Source organism: Mytilus trossulus, chromosome 1 (assembly GCF_036588685.1).
Source record: "Mytilus trossulus isolate FHL-02 chromosome 1, PNRI_Mtr1.1.1.hap1, whole genome shotgun sequence".
NCBI lineage: Eukaryota > Metazoa > Mollusca > Bivalvia > Mytilida > Mytilidae > Mytilus > Mytilus trossulus.
In genome coordinates, this window is record NC_086373.1 from 90,294,371 (window position 1) to 90,312,295 (window position 17,925).

General features: G+C 30.9%; 1 protein-coding gene across 4 annotated transcripts in view; it reads left to right on the forward strand.

The window, feature by feature from the left end:
- The window catches only part of LOC134690044 (nipped-B-like protein A), a 57,222-nt gene that overhangs the window by 10,857 nt on the left and 28,440 nt on the right, over positions 1 to 17,925 (forward strand). For 2 of the 4 annotated variants that reach the window (XM_063550019.1, XM_063550034.1), the window contains exons 2-15: positions 7,293 to 7,382; positions 10,423 to 10,591; positions 11,228 to 11,322; positions 11,663 to 11,732; positions 12,249 to 12,367; positions 12,694 to 12,783; positions 13,114 to 13,337; positions 13,777 to 13,806; positions 14,590 to 14,620; positions 15,138 to 15,173; positions 15,475 to 15,588; positions 16,544 to 16,699; positions 17,025 to 17,131; positions 17,362 to 17,448. In XM_063550019.1, the coding sequence (XP_063406089.1) occupies positions 7,319 to 7,382; positions 10,423 to 10,591; positions 11,228 to 11,322; positions 11,663 to 11,732; positions 12,249 to 12,367; positions 12,694 to 12,783; positions 13,114 to 13,337; positions 13,777 to 13,806; positions 14,590 to 14,620; positions 15,138 to 15,173; positions 15,475 to 15,588; positions 16,544 to 16,699; positions 17,025 to 17,131; positions 17,362 to 17,448 (1,392 nt within the window). In that variant the 5' untranslated portion in view covers positions 7,293 to 7,318. The remainder of the gene's footprint in view (positions 1 to 7,292; positions 7,383 to 10,422; positions 10,592 to 11,227; positions 11,323 to 11,662; positions 11,733 to 12,248; positions 12,368 to 12,693; positions 12,784 to 13,113; positions 13,338 to 13,776; positions 13,807 to 14,589; positions 14,621 to 15,137; positions 15,174 to 15,474; positions 15,589 to 16,543; positions 16,700 to 17,024; positions 17,132 to 17,361; positions 17,449 to 17,925) is intronic. The other 2 variants (XM_063550027.1, XM_063550041.1) reach the window with 2 other exon arrangements.

The following is a 17,925-nucleotide window of genomic DNA, read 5'->3' on the forward strand; positions in this document are numbered from 1 at the left end:
TAGTTTCTGTTGTTTTGTTTTTATACCTGCATTTACGATATGTTTATGAAATTTGTTATGGTATCCTGCTATTTGCCCATCTGTCTGTCACAATGTTAGACCATAACTTGAAAACACATCGACCAATTTGCATAAAACTTCTGTGAAATGTTTATATAAATTGAAGTGAGCTCCTTTTTGATTTTTATAAATTTTCAAGTTTACTTTTCTGATTTACTGTATATGGGGTTTTATTCATTAAAAAAGGGAGACTTTCCAGTTTTTTGGACAATAAATCAAAAATACTTTGAGCAGTTTTATTGCAACTTTGAGGAACTGTTTATATCTATTGAAATAAGCTCTTAGTTTTTGTAAATTTTATTAACGTTTTCAAGTTATTGATTTTTTTTAAAAGAAAAGGAGGATTTCCAGTGGGGGACTAATTTAAATGGCAATAACTCAAAAGAGTTTTCAAGACTTTGCCTTTGGTGACCGTTTATATGTTTCTATTATATATTGAAATCTTCAAAAAATTGACAGGCCCATCATGCACTCATGGTGTAGCTCTTTTTTTAATTCTTCAACTATAAGCATCAGGTCAACTACAATTAGTGTATGGAATGATTGTAAGATGAACACATCTGACTTGCAGGTATCATCTAACCTTGACCACAGTTTTGTGTTTCATCAGTCAGTGTTCAGATTTCATGTGTAGGTCTGTTTCTCTGATAATATAAGCATTATATCCACTATATTTGGTGTATGGAATGATTATATGGGGTACATGTTTGTTTAATAAGGTTCCTATGACTAAGACCACATTTTCATGGTTCATTTGTCAATTGTACAGTGTTAAAGGTTGTTTCTATAAGCATAAGACTAATGGTATTGTTCATGTCTGTCAGGAAAGGTTCATCTGACCTTAATTTCATTCATCATGGATCTTTGAGTTAAGAATGTTGTATGTGCTCTTTGGTAATTTGCTGTAGTGCCTTACTAGACAGATCCACTTACGAAATGGTCTACCGTAATGATCTTGGAATGGGCTATTGCAAAATTATTAGTTAAATCTGATTTTTGAAAAAAAAAGATATTAACTTAGAAACAGGAAGTCTTGGCTATTTTTTATTTCATTCATAAAGCAAACATGATTGATGGCTTTGGTGACATTTGGTTAAGAAAAAGAAACACATATTTGTTCTGTTTTGTATTATGTTTCAAGTTGATCAGAACTAAAGATTTATAATAAAGGTTTTTGCATCAATGACAGGTTATTTTAATTTGCAAATAAAGAACGATTGACTTCATTGTCTCAATTTTAGGATCTGATATGTTGTTTTAGTTTAAACATATTTATTTATAGTGGATTGGGAAATAAGTTTTGCAACTTATATTAATCCCTTTCCACTTTGTGGGTGCAAATACTGTCTTGTAGCAGCATTTGTCTACTTTTTTTCGAAATCTACAAGCGTGTCTTTTATATGCAAGAGATATTTAGTTTAGTTTAAACATATTTATTTATAGTGGATTGGAAAACAAGTTTTGTAACTTATATTAATCCCTTTCCACTTTGCGGGTGCGAGTGCTGCCTTGTAGCGGCATTAGCCTACTCTTTTTCGAAATCTACAAGGGTGTCTTTAATGTGCAAGAGATATGGCTCTCTTAACACGAGTCAGCCATTTTCATCCCCTTCCAACGGACTATCATCGTTTTCTCAAGACCATACTCATAAATGGTGTCAAGGGAGAGCTGAAAATTCAGTCCCTGAAATTTTCATCCCAGAATGGGAATCAAACCAGGAACCAATGTGTTAGTAGTCCAATGCACTAACCACTACATCACAGCTCTCTCTGTGGTTTTAGGTCATATCTTATTTTTGTAAATTATTGTAGAATTAGGTGTTGAATGCAGGTCTTTGATACTAAGCATTGATTAAGAGCTTGACCTATTAATCTATTGTTGGCCTTTATAGGGAAAACGGTAGTATTACATTTTCCCAGCATTAGGGCGGCCTTTTGTGTACCCAAGACAGGTGAAGGAAGTCAACTTATGAGCGCTGTGATTGGATGTAAGGGTACAATATATTTTTTATTTATCTATGAATAACAGCAGTTTGTATATTTACAATATAAATTTTAAAACCTATTGAAATATTTTCTAGAGAATTATTTGAAAAGGCTTCCAAAATTTCATAAATTTGGTGCAAAATGACGGTGGGCATGGATAACATAAACCAGCTCCGTTGGAAATTGGTCATGATACTATTTGGCTTCAATTTTTAGAATACAGTAATAAAGTACAAACACCACACATAACTGTTTTATCCAAGTTTTTATTATAAAAACTGGTAAATTTAGAAAATGTTAGTATTGTCGCCTATGGCAGAATAAATACTACCGTTTTCCCTATATATATTTTTTTCCCTCTTTGCATTTAATTGGTGTCTCATTGACATATACCATGCATCTCCTTTTACCCAGTAAAACCCAGTGTATAAGAATGTATAGCAATTATTTATATATGGCAGATTTTACAGTATTGTGTTCTGTCTCCTACTTTCATGTTGCTAATGTGACGGAGACAAAAATTAGTAACGTTAGCGACATTTGGACATGTCACATGAGCAACAACTTCTTTAAAAGTTAAAATGTATGCACACAGTGATGTTTAATATATGCCTGGAGTAATAAAATTATACAGTCTGGTTTAGAATTTCTAAATATACAGAATGTCATTTGCAGGTGTACTTTATATCAAATGAATACACAAGAAACCAAAAAATGAGTAACGTTAGCGACATTTGGACATGTCACATGAGCAACAACATCTCTAAAAGTTAAAATGTATGCACACAGTGATGTTTAATATATGCCTGGAGTAATAAAATTGTACAGTCTGGTTTAGAATTTCTAAATATATACAGAATGTCATTTGCAGGTGTACTTTATATCAAAGGAATACACAAGAAACCAATTTGTAATAGTAACATTAGCAACATCTACTATCATGACATTACGTTTTGTTGCTAACGTCTTTTTGATGGACGGAATACATTTAAGGTCCTCTTGTAACAATATTACATACAACTTACCTTCTTTGCTTCCCCATCATGTGAAGGAACTGACTCCGAATCTATTTCTGCAAAGGGCGATATCGTAACTCCTATACAGGAGAGTTACAGATCTAAATATATGTTGCTCATGTGACACTGATTTGGACGGAAACCTCGAGCAGTAACGTTCGCAAAAATTAAAACAGCCAATGATATTGATTCCTCAAGTCCTTTGACCCCCTTACGTCATCCAAATTTAATATGATTGCTATTTTCAATTATTTAAAAAACCCGGGATAAAAATAACTACAATGGGCTGTCTGAGAACCAAAAAGAAAATTGCGATCGTGACATATCACAATGGACGGAAAAGACGTGACGTTAGCAACAATATTATTAAATTACCTTTTTTAGCCTTTACCAATAAAAATCTGCCTTAAAGTAATGATTAAAACACAAAAGAAGACTTTTTCTTAAAATATAAGTCCATGTTATTAGGCTCCACTTATAAATAATGCTTCAAAATTCCACTCCAAATAAGCTGGATGTCAGTAAAGTAGGTCATGATGTCTATTCCATGTCCAATATTTTGAAATTGAAAACCCTCTAATTCTAACATAAAACACAAACACAGAGTAATTTTTATGTTTATTTAGTCAGAAAGACACATTTTATTCATTAACATAATGCATTACTCCATTACACAGTCTGTTTCACAGTTTCAGCAATTGCTTTTTTGATGGATACAAAAAAACAATAATTCCTTCTTATTGTAAAATCTGCCATATACATGTATCAAAAGTGTGACAAATATCTTAATGCCTGAGCAATATTGGATATAGAAAAAACTACAATTAAAATATAGGTTTTCTTATAAGATTTGTTAAAGAAGTACTGTTTAAAAGAATATTGATCTTTGGTATGCTGTCCTTATTGAACTAACATCTAAATATTTTATTTTTTAAGAGATGAATCTTCCGACTTTTCTGAATATTTTATTTTTTAAGAAGATGCATAACACTTCTGATTTTTCTGAATTCTAAATAAAGTAATCACATTTATCAAACTTTATTACGGATTGAGAATTTTGTAAGTACAATGTATTATTCTTTCCCATAATAATATAAGCTAAAGGCTACCCCTCTAACTGATGATGAATTTATGAGTTTGCTTTAAAACAGTTTTGTATATGTACAAAAAAAAACTGTAGTGTAAAAAATATCAGTTCTGTCAGCATAACTAAATGATACAAGAAATGAAAAAAAATTCTTCAATTTTATGAAATCAATGAAAAAATGCTAATAATTGTAATAATTAAGCTGCTATATATTGTGGAAACTCAATTCAGCTTTAATATTTAACTTCTATATACATGTGTATCACTATGACATGGATCTTTGTTGAACATGATATTACTATGTATGTATTTATCCTTTATTGATTGATTTTCTGTTCTTTGAGCAGTGCAGTGTTAGATTTTAAGTGAGATAAATCAGTCATAAGATTTTTGATCCAAATGATTTGAAAATAAAAATGATACCTCTTGTTTTCAGTAAACCTTTATATGTGTGTGCTTAGTGTTAAAAATATATTTTCTTTTTTCATTTTTTTCAAAAATATTGGATTTTTGTTGAATATGAAGTGAATTTTCATGCTGACTATTGCTCCCATGTTGGTGCAACTGGGAGTCGTTTAAAAATAATTACACATGGTACATTACCTTTTAGTTTATTGGATCCTTGTGGTTGAATGTCATATGGTTTATTGGGTTAAAACTCAGTTTGAAATCGAGTATTAAATTGATAGAAAGATGCCATGTTTATGGTGACCATTTCCTCTTTAGTGTAATTGGGATGCAATTTGAATTTATTCAGTAATAGCTGTATAAGAAAGTACAGATTTTGCATATTATATTTATATGTGCAAGTGTTTGGGTCTATGTGTTTTGGTATTGTTTTATTTTACATTGTTTTGTAAGTAGTTTTAGCTTTACTATCAGGTCTGTGGTTAATAAACATTGTATAGATAAAATCTAGATATATACTGGGGTATATATGAGTATTTTATTTCTGTACTTTATCTGTTTATGTATCTAACTTGTGTCAAATCTATAAGACTTCAATATTAATTTATTCTTTAAAAAAAAATGAGATTTGAATAAATAAAATAATTCTTCAAAATTATAAGTTTTTAATTATAGAAAAGAATTTGAAGCAAATGAATATGTTTGTTTTAAGTTTAATTTTCATTGATCACATATTTCAGTAATTAGTCTCCTCTATACATGCTATACATTAATTGATAACTTGTATAATGCAGTATAATCTATATTTACAATAATACTGTACTGAATATGTATAATCACTTCACTAGATCAGAGATCTTTACATGTTTATAAATTTGCAAGCTTTATATTAAAATACAATACATCTTTCAATAATTGCCATAATTCTAAATGGCATTATAAACAGAAAGTCTGTTCATATATATTCTCTATTGAATTTTGATTTATAAATAGAAATATTAAGTTGAAGTGCAAGTACTTGCTTTTCCAGATAATATAAATAAGGAAAACCAGTTTCTGTAATACTTAGTTATCAACTTGTGTTTACATTGCAGAGAAAGTAGACAACATGAGGGGGGATATGGTTTTTGGAATTTAACAATAGCCTGTATGTTGTTTTGTTTTGTCCAAGCTATCACTTTATGATTGTTGAGTTGTATTACTTATTTCACTTTTGCATCATTACTGATTAGGCTTCAAATTTCTTTAATTTGGTGTAAAATTGTGGAAATAGTCTCGTTTTGAGATCTTGTTATAATTTTGATTTAACAGCTTTACCAAAAAAGGATATTTTGGGAACAGTAGTCCTTCATTAACATTGGTTAACAGGTAGTAAGGTTTAATCTGAATCATTTAACCAAGGATTTAACAAAAGGTTAAATTTGAATGCAGGATAAAAAAAAAAAACACGTAACCCAGAGTAAGATTTAAACCAAGGGTTACAATATTTAATCCTGGATTAGAATTTGACTAATAGATGAACAACTGGGTCCTGACAGTATAACAATCCCTTTTATATGCACACATGTATTTAGAACTTACTTATTTTGGTCTCTATCTCTCTCTGAATGCTGTGGATTCATTGTTATTATTGTGATTTTTATGCCCCACCTACGATAGTCGAGGGGCATTATGTTTTCTGGTCTGTGCCTCAGTTTGTTCGTCCTTCCGTCTGTGCGTCCGTTCGCTTCAGGTTAAAGTTTTTGGTCAAGGTAGTTTATGAAGAAGTTGAAGTCCAATCAACTTGAAACTTAGTACACATGTTCCCCATGATATGATATTTCTACTGAACATAGAAAATGATAGTGCAAAGTTCAGGTTAAAGTTTTTGGTCAAGGTAGTTTTTCATGAAGTTAAAGTTACATCAACTTGAAACTTAGTACACATGTTCCCTATGATATGATCTTTCTAATTTGAATGCAAAACTAAAGTTTTGACCCCATTTTCACTGTCCACTTAACATAGAAAATGATAGTTTGAGTAGGGCATCCATGTACTATGGACACATTCTTGTTTTTATGCCCCACCTACGATAGTAGAGGGGCATTATGTTTACTGGGCTGTGGCTCTGTTCGTTCATTTGTCCTTTCGTTAGTTCGTCCGCAGGTTAAATTTTTTGGTCAAGGCAGTTTTTGATGAAGAGAGTCCAATCAACTTGAAACTTAGTACACTTGTTGCTTATGATATGATCTATCTAATTTTAAAGTCAAATTAGACTTTTGACCCCAATTTCACGGTCCATGGAACATGAAAAATGATAGTGCCAGTGGGGCATCCCTGTACATCCATGAAATTGGTACAGGGTCCCCCCTTCCACAAAAAAAGTGAATTGTACACGTAGCTCATGCATCAAACAAGGTCTAAGTATTATGATTATCATACAGTTCCACTTTTGAAGTTTATATATAATGTATGATCATTGTCAGATTAAGTGCAATTTGAATTTCTTTAAAATGATCCTTGCTGAATAGAAAATTGTTGATTTGATCCAGAATGTTGTGTCATACACTGAATTCCAAATGGCGAGGAAGTGCGTCAACAGAATTGTGTTAATTTGTATAAATTACAGTACATATTTGGTCATCATGCATAAGTATTGTTAAAAAATGTTTAGAATATCTGTTCATTCTTCACTCCTATCTATTACTTCACAAGTCTTCGAGCATTGTTATATTATAAACTTCCATTATTTTTCAGATGTGACCATGTAAAAAGTAGAAACCATGAATGGTGAAGTACCCAGTGTTCCAATAACAACACTTGCGGGGATCAGTAGTTTAACAGATTGTGAGTTGTTTATTATGTTAAATTTATTGAATATATGTTATAGTGAAAAAAGGGGAGTCAATTGAAGCAAATTGTTTATTTCAAAAAATTGTTTAGATCCAAACCTTTACCATATATTATTACTTTCCTTATTTAGACATTTCTAGTTCAACAGAGATTTCATCCATAGGAGACCTGCACCTTGAATGTCATATCATTAATTAGGGCCCAACATAGTGGCAGGTTGTCCTAATTGGTCTATAGTGATCAGTCTGTCTGTCCGTCTGTAACAAATTGTGTCTGCATGAGAACCGTTTTATACTTTAAACTTGATGTCATGTATATTAACCAACATCAGAGAGTGTGTCATAGTATTTGTACAACTTCCTAGGTTAAAGTTCAAGGTCAAAAACTTTGGTTTTAGTTGACAACCCCATGTCCTATGGTAAAGGTTGTGACTGCCCTATATCTTGAAAACAGTTATGATTTCCAGTTTATACTTGACATGTATATTAACCAACACCTGAGGGTGTATGTATGTACAACTTCCTAGGTCAAAGGTTAAGGCCAAAAACTGGTTTCAGTTGACAACCCCATGTACTATTGTATTTTAAAAGCTCCAATTTTTGTACTACATGTTATTTACAGCAGGGCTCACAGAGATGACTCCCATCTCAATGATGTCTCTTTGTAATTTGGGAATCCAGCCCTGTAACCTCTAATGAAGTTTCTGTCTGAAATATGATGTTGTCTTAGAGACCTAATTTTTATGGTTCATTGACTTCTTGTAGAAATTTTTAGTATTCTTTGTTTTTTCTCTTAATATGAGTAATAGGATAACTTGGTATGCATATTTGTCTCAACCTGGGTTTTTGGGTATAGCTGTGCAACTCCTATTTTGTATATTGTAGTCTTGTGAAAACCTTACCCATAAAAATATTTCGTGTCAAAATCATATAAACCCATTCATAAAAATAACCCTATATGCTGGTTATTCGGTGAGCACCACATTTTTTTATGTTACTTCTTCATAGACAAAAAATATTACAGTCATTCCTTAATTTTTTTTTTTTACATCTTGACTTGATTCTAAATGATAAAACAACATTTATACAAAAATCTAATCGAAAAATGAAACATTGACCCATTGACATATTACCTAGGTCATGTAGGTGAAATCACAACCCATTGATATATTTGATGTGTCAAAAATGGGACCCATTCCAGTGGCACATCTGTATAAGACAATCCCTCCCCTACACATGCATGTGACCTTGACACCATTTTCATTTCATGGTTCAGTGGTAAAAGTTTTTTTTCATGTTTGATCTGATTTTCGACTCCTATAAGCAATAGGTCAACTTTATTTGGTATATGGATCTATTGTGAGGTGTATATGCATGACTGTCTTGCAATTATCCTTTGATCATGACCTCATTTTCATGGTTCATTTGTCAATCTTTAGTGTTCCTGGTTAAGTGTGTTGCTCAGATACTATATACAATAGGTCTACTATATTAAAAGAATGCAATGATTATAAGGTGTACATAGATATAGGAAGATGTGGTATGAGTGCCAATGTGACAACTCCCCTTTCAAGTAAAAATCTATAAAAAGTAAACCATTATAAGTCAAGGTACAGCCTTGGCTCACACCGAACAGCAAGCTATAAAGGCCCCCAAAATTTACTAGTGTAAAACCATTCAAACGGGGAAACAAGCGGTCTAATCTATATAAAAACGAGAAACACACATAAACTACAAAAACAGAGGACAACCACTGTACATCAGATTCCTGACTTAGGACAGGTGCAAACATTTGCAGAGGGATTTAAAGTTTTAATGGTACCAAACCCTCTCCTTTTCTGAAGCAATAGTATAACAACATAGAAAGATTCACTATAAAATATATCTATCTGGCATGGTTCATCTGACAGTGACCTCAATTTCATGGTTTATTGACCAATTTTAAATTTTCCTGGTTAAATTTGTTTCTCAGATACTATATGCAAAAGGTCAACTATAGTTAAGCTTATTTAGTTTAAATGGATTGAATGTAAGGTGTACATGTATTTTGGTTTATGATAAATTATCTGACCTTGACCTCATTTTCTTGGATCATTTTAAGTTTATGTGCTAGTTGTAGTAAAGCTTTAAAATTGAGGACTATCAACATAAAATCATTGGTCAGGAAGGAAGGAGATACATTTCAGCTTGTGCACTCTTGTTTAGGTTTGTTCTGTTTCTCAGATTCTATAATTAATAGATTTATAGTTGTATTTGATGTTTTGAATATGTTGAGTGATGGTAAGGTCTATGGGTCTTTCTAGCAGGTTGACCTTGACCTTTTTTCAGGTTTATTGGACAATTTAAAGTTTTTGTGGTTTGTTTTATTTCTTGAATGCTGTAAGCATGGTAAGCAGTAGGACCTCTATATTTGATGTATGTAATTAATGGTTGGTGTACATGTCTGTCTGACAGGATGCATCTGACCGTACTAAACCTCATTTTCATGATTCTTTGTTCAATGTGCAATTTTCATGGTTTTGTTAGTTTATCAAATACTATAAGCAATAGGTCAACTACAATTGTATATTTGGGGCAACATCTGATATTGTAGATTGAAGAATATTATGTTCCTTTGCCAGATGTGGTGAGCTCAGAATTTAGAATTCTGATCAATTCTAAAAATGCAATAGTAAGTTTCTAAAAACAATGTGTTTTAAGACGGGCTAAATTTTGCTGTAATAAATAACTGCAAAGGCTAAATGTTGTTGTAATAAACGCAAATGCTAAATGTTGCTTTAATAAACACAAAGGTTTGATAAATGTGGAATCTGGTTAACACACATGTATTGACATTGGATATAGATTCATGTGAGTGGTTCTTTAGATTTCTAGGTTTTTTCTCCTTAATCTCTCATCTATACATTGTTTTATTCCATATCAGGTTGAAGTTTTGGTGTAAGAAAGATTTCATGAACATGTGTTCACATCATCTTGAAACCTGTTACACTCAGATAGTTCATAATTGTATCAATACACATTCTTTGTTTTTACAGTATTGCCAGAATTACCTCTACCAACTCCCATTCCATCTACAGTAAATAACAGAAGCCTTTTACATAATTCAAAAGTTGCTGAAGGAGCCAAAAGATTATTACAGTCCAAAGATGATTTCCTAGCAAAACATGTCTGTCGAACTCTGTGCCAGACGACAACTGATGAAATGTAAGAAAAAAAATATTTATATTTTCTTGAAATAATTCTTCTTTTTTTGCCTTGTACTGTTTTCAGATTTGTGATTTGATATACATGAATAACTCATTATTTCAATTGACTGACATTGAAAAGTTTCAAGAGCATTTTACAACCTTTATATCCAACTTCAAAAGTATTTAACAAGACAAGTAATCCCATGAGGTGAGGTAAAAAAAAAAAAAGAAGACATTTCCCATTCTGTAGGTTATGAAAGGTATAGGCATATATTGGTGGCCTTCGGCTGTTGTCTGCTCTATGGTCGGGTTGTTGTTGCTTTGACACATTCCCAATTTTATTAGACTACAATTTGATGTTGATCATAAAATGAATGCTTAAATCTCTCTAACGGGATTAAGTCAAATAAGGTATATGACAACTTAAAGTAGATAAATACTTGTTACAAAAAAAATAATGATGCTATGATGGATGACCAAAAATGGAAATAAGAAAGGTGATAAACTCTACAATTTTCAAAAATTGACTAACAGAAACACCAATCAGATAGTTCAAAATCATTTAAATTTGTTATACAAAAGATTATTGGATAATTATTCTTCTGAACAGCATGGGATGTTTAAATCTAATAACATTTAATTTTGATTTTAGATTACTCAAAGATAACCATGCAGGAGATGGGATAGAGGGGGATGTGCCGCCATTACTGCGGTCTGTTTTGGCACAAAATCCACATGTATTCAGAGGTAACTATTTCAATTATTTGTCCTTTTCCCTTATAATTTTCACAATATAGTAATATTAGCAAATATATTATCTTGTCTTCTAATGAAAGAAACTTTGAATTCTCTTTTGACTTAAAAACAAATGATTAATGTCTGTTTTACTTCAGCATATAATGTTAGACACTAATACTTGCTCAATAGATTAGTACTAAATTTCTATAGTGTTAATTAAAATTGTTTAAGTATCAGATGTTCATAGGTAAAAAAAAATAGAAAATCACCCTACCTTTCATTAACCTAAATGTAAAAGTTATTGAAATCATTTACTGCATTGTTCTTATGAAATAAATCTTTATTTTAGTCACAAGAAGTAACTCTAAAAAGCATTCGCCGCAGAACAATGACATTTCTGTGCAGCAAAAGCATCCAAAGTAAGTATTTATAAGATGATATCCAGTACCAAACTATATACCTCTTTAACATACATTCTTACCATCTAATATGACAATTTGATAAATGTGCATGTTGAACAAATAAGCACCAAATATCAAGCAAATGGACATGAGTCACAATTTTGCACAAATATTGCCACATATATCCAGAAAAAATGAAGAAAAAAAACCTTGCAGTCTTGTTATACATTTCTATAAGCTTTAAAAAGGCAGCAAAATCTAAGAATATTGTGAAATTGGTGTTTTCCTGGGTGATCATAATCTGATTTGTATACCTAAATTAATCAGACATTAGTTAATTTTGCCAATGCTGAATATTTTAAGTGTTTGTGTTTGAGCCTTCCTGATCAAATGTCATATTCATTCAAAAAGACAAATTATTCCTTGATTAATTTGTATTTGTCAATGTGTCAGATTTAAAATGTATAGTTCAGTTTTAGTATTACAATGGTGGCAGTTTCTAGTTTAATAAATGTATTCTCATTTTAATTTCAGATTTAACCAGAAACATGGCAGCAATAAAAGTCAAGATAGTGCTAAACGAAGATCTGGGTCTAATAAATTCCAAGACTCTTTTCTTAATTTCACAGAATCCTCGACTACAAATGATATAGGTAATTAAAATTGTTCGCATTTCAAGCATTTTGTCTTTCTTAATTTTCTGTTCCCACTGTGTCCAATTAAAGTGGATTCTATTTCAGTATTTTCTTGTTTTGCTTTAAAGTGCCACTCTGTCATATACCCATATTGTAATTTGCCTCATTTTCATGGTTAACTGATTAAAAAAAAAAAAAAATTATCACATGAAATTCTCTATTACATGTCTGAGTTATTAGGTTAACTATATTTAGTTTATGGAGTCACTTGCCATGCCTTAGATCAAGATTTACTGATTAGTTTATTCAGCTTACCAAATTATTAATTCTCTTTGATATTGTAGGTGCTATGAATGGAGAACATCCTGATACAGAACATGCCGAGTATCCTACGCGGCATAATTCAAATGAAAACTCCAAAGGTACACCAAAAGGTTAGACTATATGGATTACATTCTTTGCTTCTTTATTTGTTGATTTCAATGAGTATGCATGGGATGGTTTGCATACTTAACATTTTATAATAATGTGTAGATCTTATAAAGGGTTAATTTAATAGATATTTTTCAAAAATGAATTTGGCTAAATAAGTTTTAATAATCTTAGCTTTTTATTGTCTTGAGATGGAGCTTTTGGGATTGTTTTTGTGCCTTGGTTTTAAACTTGATGCATAATAAGCAAATTAATGTCATATTATTTTAATTTCTATGAATCAGACTTGCAAAAGAAACAACATTCTATGTAGTTATAAATTTTCATTGCAGTTGTATCACCAGCACAGGGAAGTGTTGCCGAATCTGTTACTAGGCTGAATAGTAAAGAATTGGAGATGTCAGAAAAATGGCGCAAAATATTTGATAAGGGACCAGAACCTCGAGTTGTTTTAGAACCTCTCGGATCTCAATCACAAATTATATCACCATCATTAAAACCTCCACCACCAAAAGAACCAAAGGCTGTAGTTTTATTAGAGATGTTAGATGAAAAAGTAAGTGTGTGATCACATGACATGATTTTAAATGAAATAGATTTAAAAGTCATGTAGGAATTTTTTCCATGTCCAATATGTTTTAAGCTAGAATCCTTTCAGTTGCAGAATTGTACATATTAGCCAAATGGTGAATTTTATCGACAAGTTTTAAATCGAATAGTATCTAGTGCACGACTATTTAATTATTTATTTTAAGCTAACCCATCCCTTATCTTACTTTTAAATCACATTAGTAATGTAAGTAAGTGGAGAAATGCTGAATTGCAATAAACTTGGTTTGTAATATGATGGGCCATATATAAGTCTACAACTGTGGAAATTCAATATGCTTTAGGTATAATGTATTTTAATACTTTGGTATTATTGGCCAGAATAATGAACCCATTTTAAGTATAAGAAGAAGGAATATATGTTTGCAATGAATTTTGTATTTTAGCCAAAAAAGAAGAAAAAAGGGAATAAGAAGGTATTTTATTCCAAAAAGTTTTCGCAAGTTATTGGTTTTTATAAATCATGTTTTATCTGTTTATTATTGGGTTTTTTTTTACTGTTTATTGTTATTTTTGTTATTTGCTTTCAAATTATAATTGCAGTAATACAACAATGATCATCAAAAGTAAACTTTTATTGTTGATAAGTGAATTTACCCCATGCTGTACATTCTATTTTACCAATAATTAAAATGTGATTACACAGATCATGAAAACACTAAAAAGACAAGAGAGAATATTATTATACAGAAAATATATGTATGTCAGGATTCCAAATTGCTTTTTAAGCAAATATAAATTTATATGGCTTAACATAGTTGTGAGGCTTGAGAAAAAAAACCAGCCAGGCGTTGCATTGATTATTGTTGTATGGCTGTTGAGGGATCATCAATTTGAAAAAATCTGACCAATTCCAAAGATGAGTTTTTGGTCCATGATTTCCAAGTGACAACTGTTAACGCTTTCTAAAAGAAGATAAACAAAATGAAAAGTGATTTTAAGGCCTGTCAAAAATAAAGAACAACAGACTTTAAATTTTATAGTTTATAAGATTATTTACATCTTGTTTATTGGAGGGAGAGAGCAACTGCAATATTGGTATAATGTCACTTGAAGGTTTGAATTTTTCTAGCAAAATTAATCCTTGAAATGACAATTTATTGAAAGTTCTGTTAACTTTATTATCAATTTTTAAAGACATACAAATCTGATATAGTGTTGATTAAAAAAATATTCTGCATTCTGAATTTTGTTTTCAGCAACTGAAAACATTACAGTCTAGTGGATCTGGTATGTATACATATTTTGCAATTAAGTATTTCAAAAGATGAACAAAAACACACAAGGACAATCAAAATCATGAGAACAAGCATTACCATTACCAAAATAAAAGTTATGACATCAAACAAACAATACTAAGAAAACCAAACATTGAGCAAACCAATTCTAAAAAAATCTAGGATTGCATATGGCTTCTACAGTCTTACACCTCATAAAATTGTCCAGTTCTCATAGATAAAACAGAATTATAAATCCTTCTTCTTTATAATTATATTATACCCCCAACTATATTGCGATCACTTCTCTTAGAAACTATTGTACAGCACCCTGAAAGTGATTAGTAATATTGTTTGAGCATAGGTAGAGTCTGTCAGACACCTACTTCCTGTTTTTGATACATTGAATGACCGACACAGCATCTTTTTGATTTGAATACATTTATATGCTTATACAATTGTTAGATTTTACAAATTTTCTGAAGTATTATTCAAGCAAAAACACTAATTGATGGCATCTTCTTTTCCAGTTAAAACAAAATCAGATCGACGTTCACATAGTTCAGGTAGGTTTCAAATTTATTTTAGGTTGTCTAACAATTAGTATACTAAATTTGTAAACTGTACTTTAGAATCTTTAAATTATTAAAATGGTTTTTTTTCAGGAATGAGAAATGTGGCAGAGTAGGAATTTTGCATTAGATTTAATGACATTATAATTTAATTGATCTGTATGATTGTCTCTTGAATAAATATGATTGTATCTGAATGAACAGTAACACACATTTTAAATGGTTAAAAAAAAATTATTTGATTTATTTGTATCACAAAAAATGAAAATTCAAAATAATTGATTTCTGTCACCAGGCAATAAAAGGTCATATTATGAAGAGTCAGATGATGACGATGGAAGAAATCGACGGAAAAAACGGCGACAGTATGATTCAGATGAAGAAAGTGAACCCCCTAGTCCTGTTGAAGGTTTGTATAGTATAGACTAGCACACTTATACATTTACAGCTGAATTGATATTTGCTATAGGGTAATTATCATGACTGGATTGGGTATAGAAAACCAAATATTATATACAGTCAATCAAGTTTGTTTTCTGTAATACAGTTATATTTCCTCAAGGTATTTTCACAAATAACAAAAATTATGCACTGAAAATTTTACCTAAAAATGAAAAGATGTGGTATGATTGTCGATGAGAACTTTCCAAATAAGATCAAATGACAGTAGTTAACAATTAAAGGTCACCATATGGCCTTCAACGAGCAAAACTCATACCACATAGTTAGCTATAAAATGCCCAGAAATAACAAATGTTATTCAATCAAGAATATGGACAGGCTGATTTATATACAAAACAATGAAAGAAAAACAAATATGATATACTGCAAACAAACAACAACCACTGAATGAGGGACAGGCATAGACAGAATATTGCTGGGTAAAATTAGTTTGAAGAAGCCAACCCTTCCCTAACCTGTGACAGTGGTGTACCAGTACAACAAAAGAACTAAGTATAAAAATCAGTTGAAAAGTGTTACTCATTGGATCAATACAAAGCAGAGAGACATACATGTATATCCAAAACACAGACAATATAGGCATAAAAAAAAAAAAAAGTACATATCTGACAGTACTTGCAGTTACTGACAGCTAATTCGAAGCCTAAACTGCCTATTTTGTTAACACATTGCACCAATAAAAAAACGAGATGTACTGTATTGGATGTTACTCAAGTATTGATCGGGGTATCCTAGTTATCCTTTGCTATGGCATTTGGTATTTAATCAATGTCATGTATGACTGAGCTAATATTTGAAGCAAGCAAGTAATGTAACTATAAAACATGATGGCCCATAATATTGCCATTCAACCAGAATTTTTTAATGAAATAAGTTAATTTGTATTTTGTTTGTTAATACAGTTAAAAAGAAGAAAAAGGACAAAAGAAGACATAGAATGCAACAGGAATTATCAATAGAAGAATTATTAGATAGTCCCACCTTTAAAAAATTTAGTTCATGCATAGAAACCATTTTTGATTCTGCAGAAGATGTCAACTTTGGTTCCTTAGATCCAAGTAAGTAGTTTAAATGTTGATAACATATACATACATCTTGCATGAAAAGGACTGAACTGGCTAGACTGTTTTAAACAAGTGTAATATGAAATTAATTCTGTTATATATATTATATACAGCGAAATATTAATTACTAAGATATTAGATCTGTCAAAAGTGTCGTAAGTAATAATGCCATTACTTGAAAAGAATATTGTGCAAAAGATATAGAAAAGAAATGTAAAGATCAGCTTAATAAAGCGATTGATTTCATAAACAATATTTTCTTTGCATCTTTATATAAAAAAATAAATGCCACTGATACGTTATTTGTGATGTTAAATAGATGATGAAGAAACTGAAATTCCAGAAGAAACGTTGATAGCCAAGTCAACACTGGCAGAGTTGTGTGGTGAAGCAGCAAAGCTGAAGACAATGGGAGTCCTCAATCAGGTGAGATTTAAAAACTTTTAATGGATTAGTCAAAGATATTCTGATATGTAGCATTTATTCTGTTTACAATTTTTTTTTTTTACTTTTTGATGCTAACATTGGTCAAATCATATGATTTCATGTATGACAAATAAACATTGTGTATGAATGAAATATACATCGTCCTGAAACTTAAATACATTAAAAGACAAAATGGTATTTAAATTCAAATGAAATTTTTATCTTTTCAGGTCCCAGCAGCAACATTAATTAAGTTATTAACGATTCTTCAGTGGAATGTAAGAGATGGTTCAAGGATTACACCTATCATTAGTGCTGTAAGTTATAATGTTATAAAGACATATTCAGGAAGGGCTTTCCACAAAGCAAATGAAATCCAGTGAAAACCTATCAGAATGAAATTTTGAAATTTTTTGAAATCTCTGAATATCTTATTAGAAAGTTTAGATGTAAAAGTGTTAACCTGTTAGGATATATAGTGTCCAGAAACCTAAAATATTTTAACCTGTAAGGATATTTTCAGAGAACTGTATTAAGTTTCAACTAATTTTACTTGTTGAATAAATATATAATTATACCCCCGCTTTAAAAAAGAGGGGGAATACTGTTTTACCTCTGTCTGTCCGTCCGTCAGTCAGTCCGTCCCATGAAACTTTCGTCACATTTTTCTCAGGAACTACAATACAAGGATTTCTGAAATTTGGTTTCAGGGTTTATCTAAGTCAGCTATACCGTGTGATGCGTTTTCAGATTGATCGCTTGACAAATTCCTGTTGACCGAACACTTGTATGAT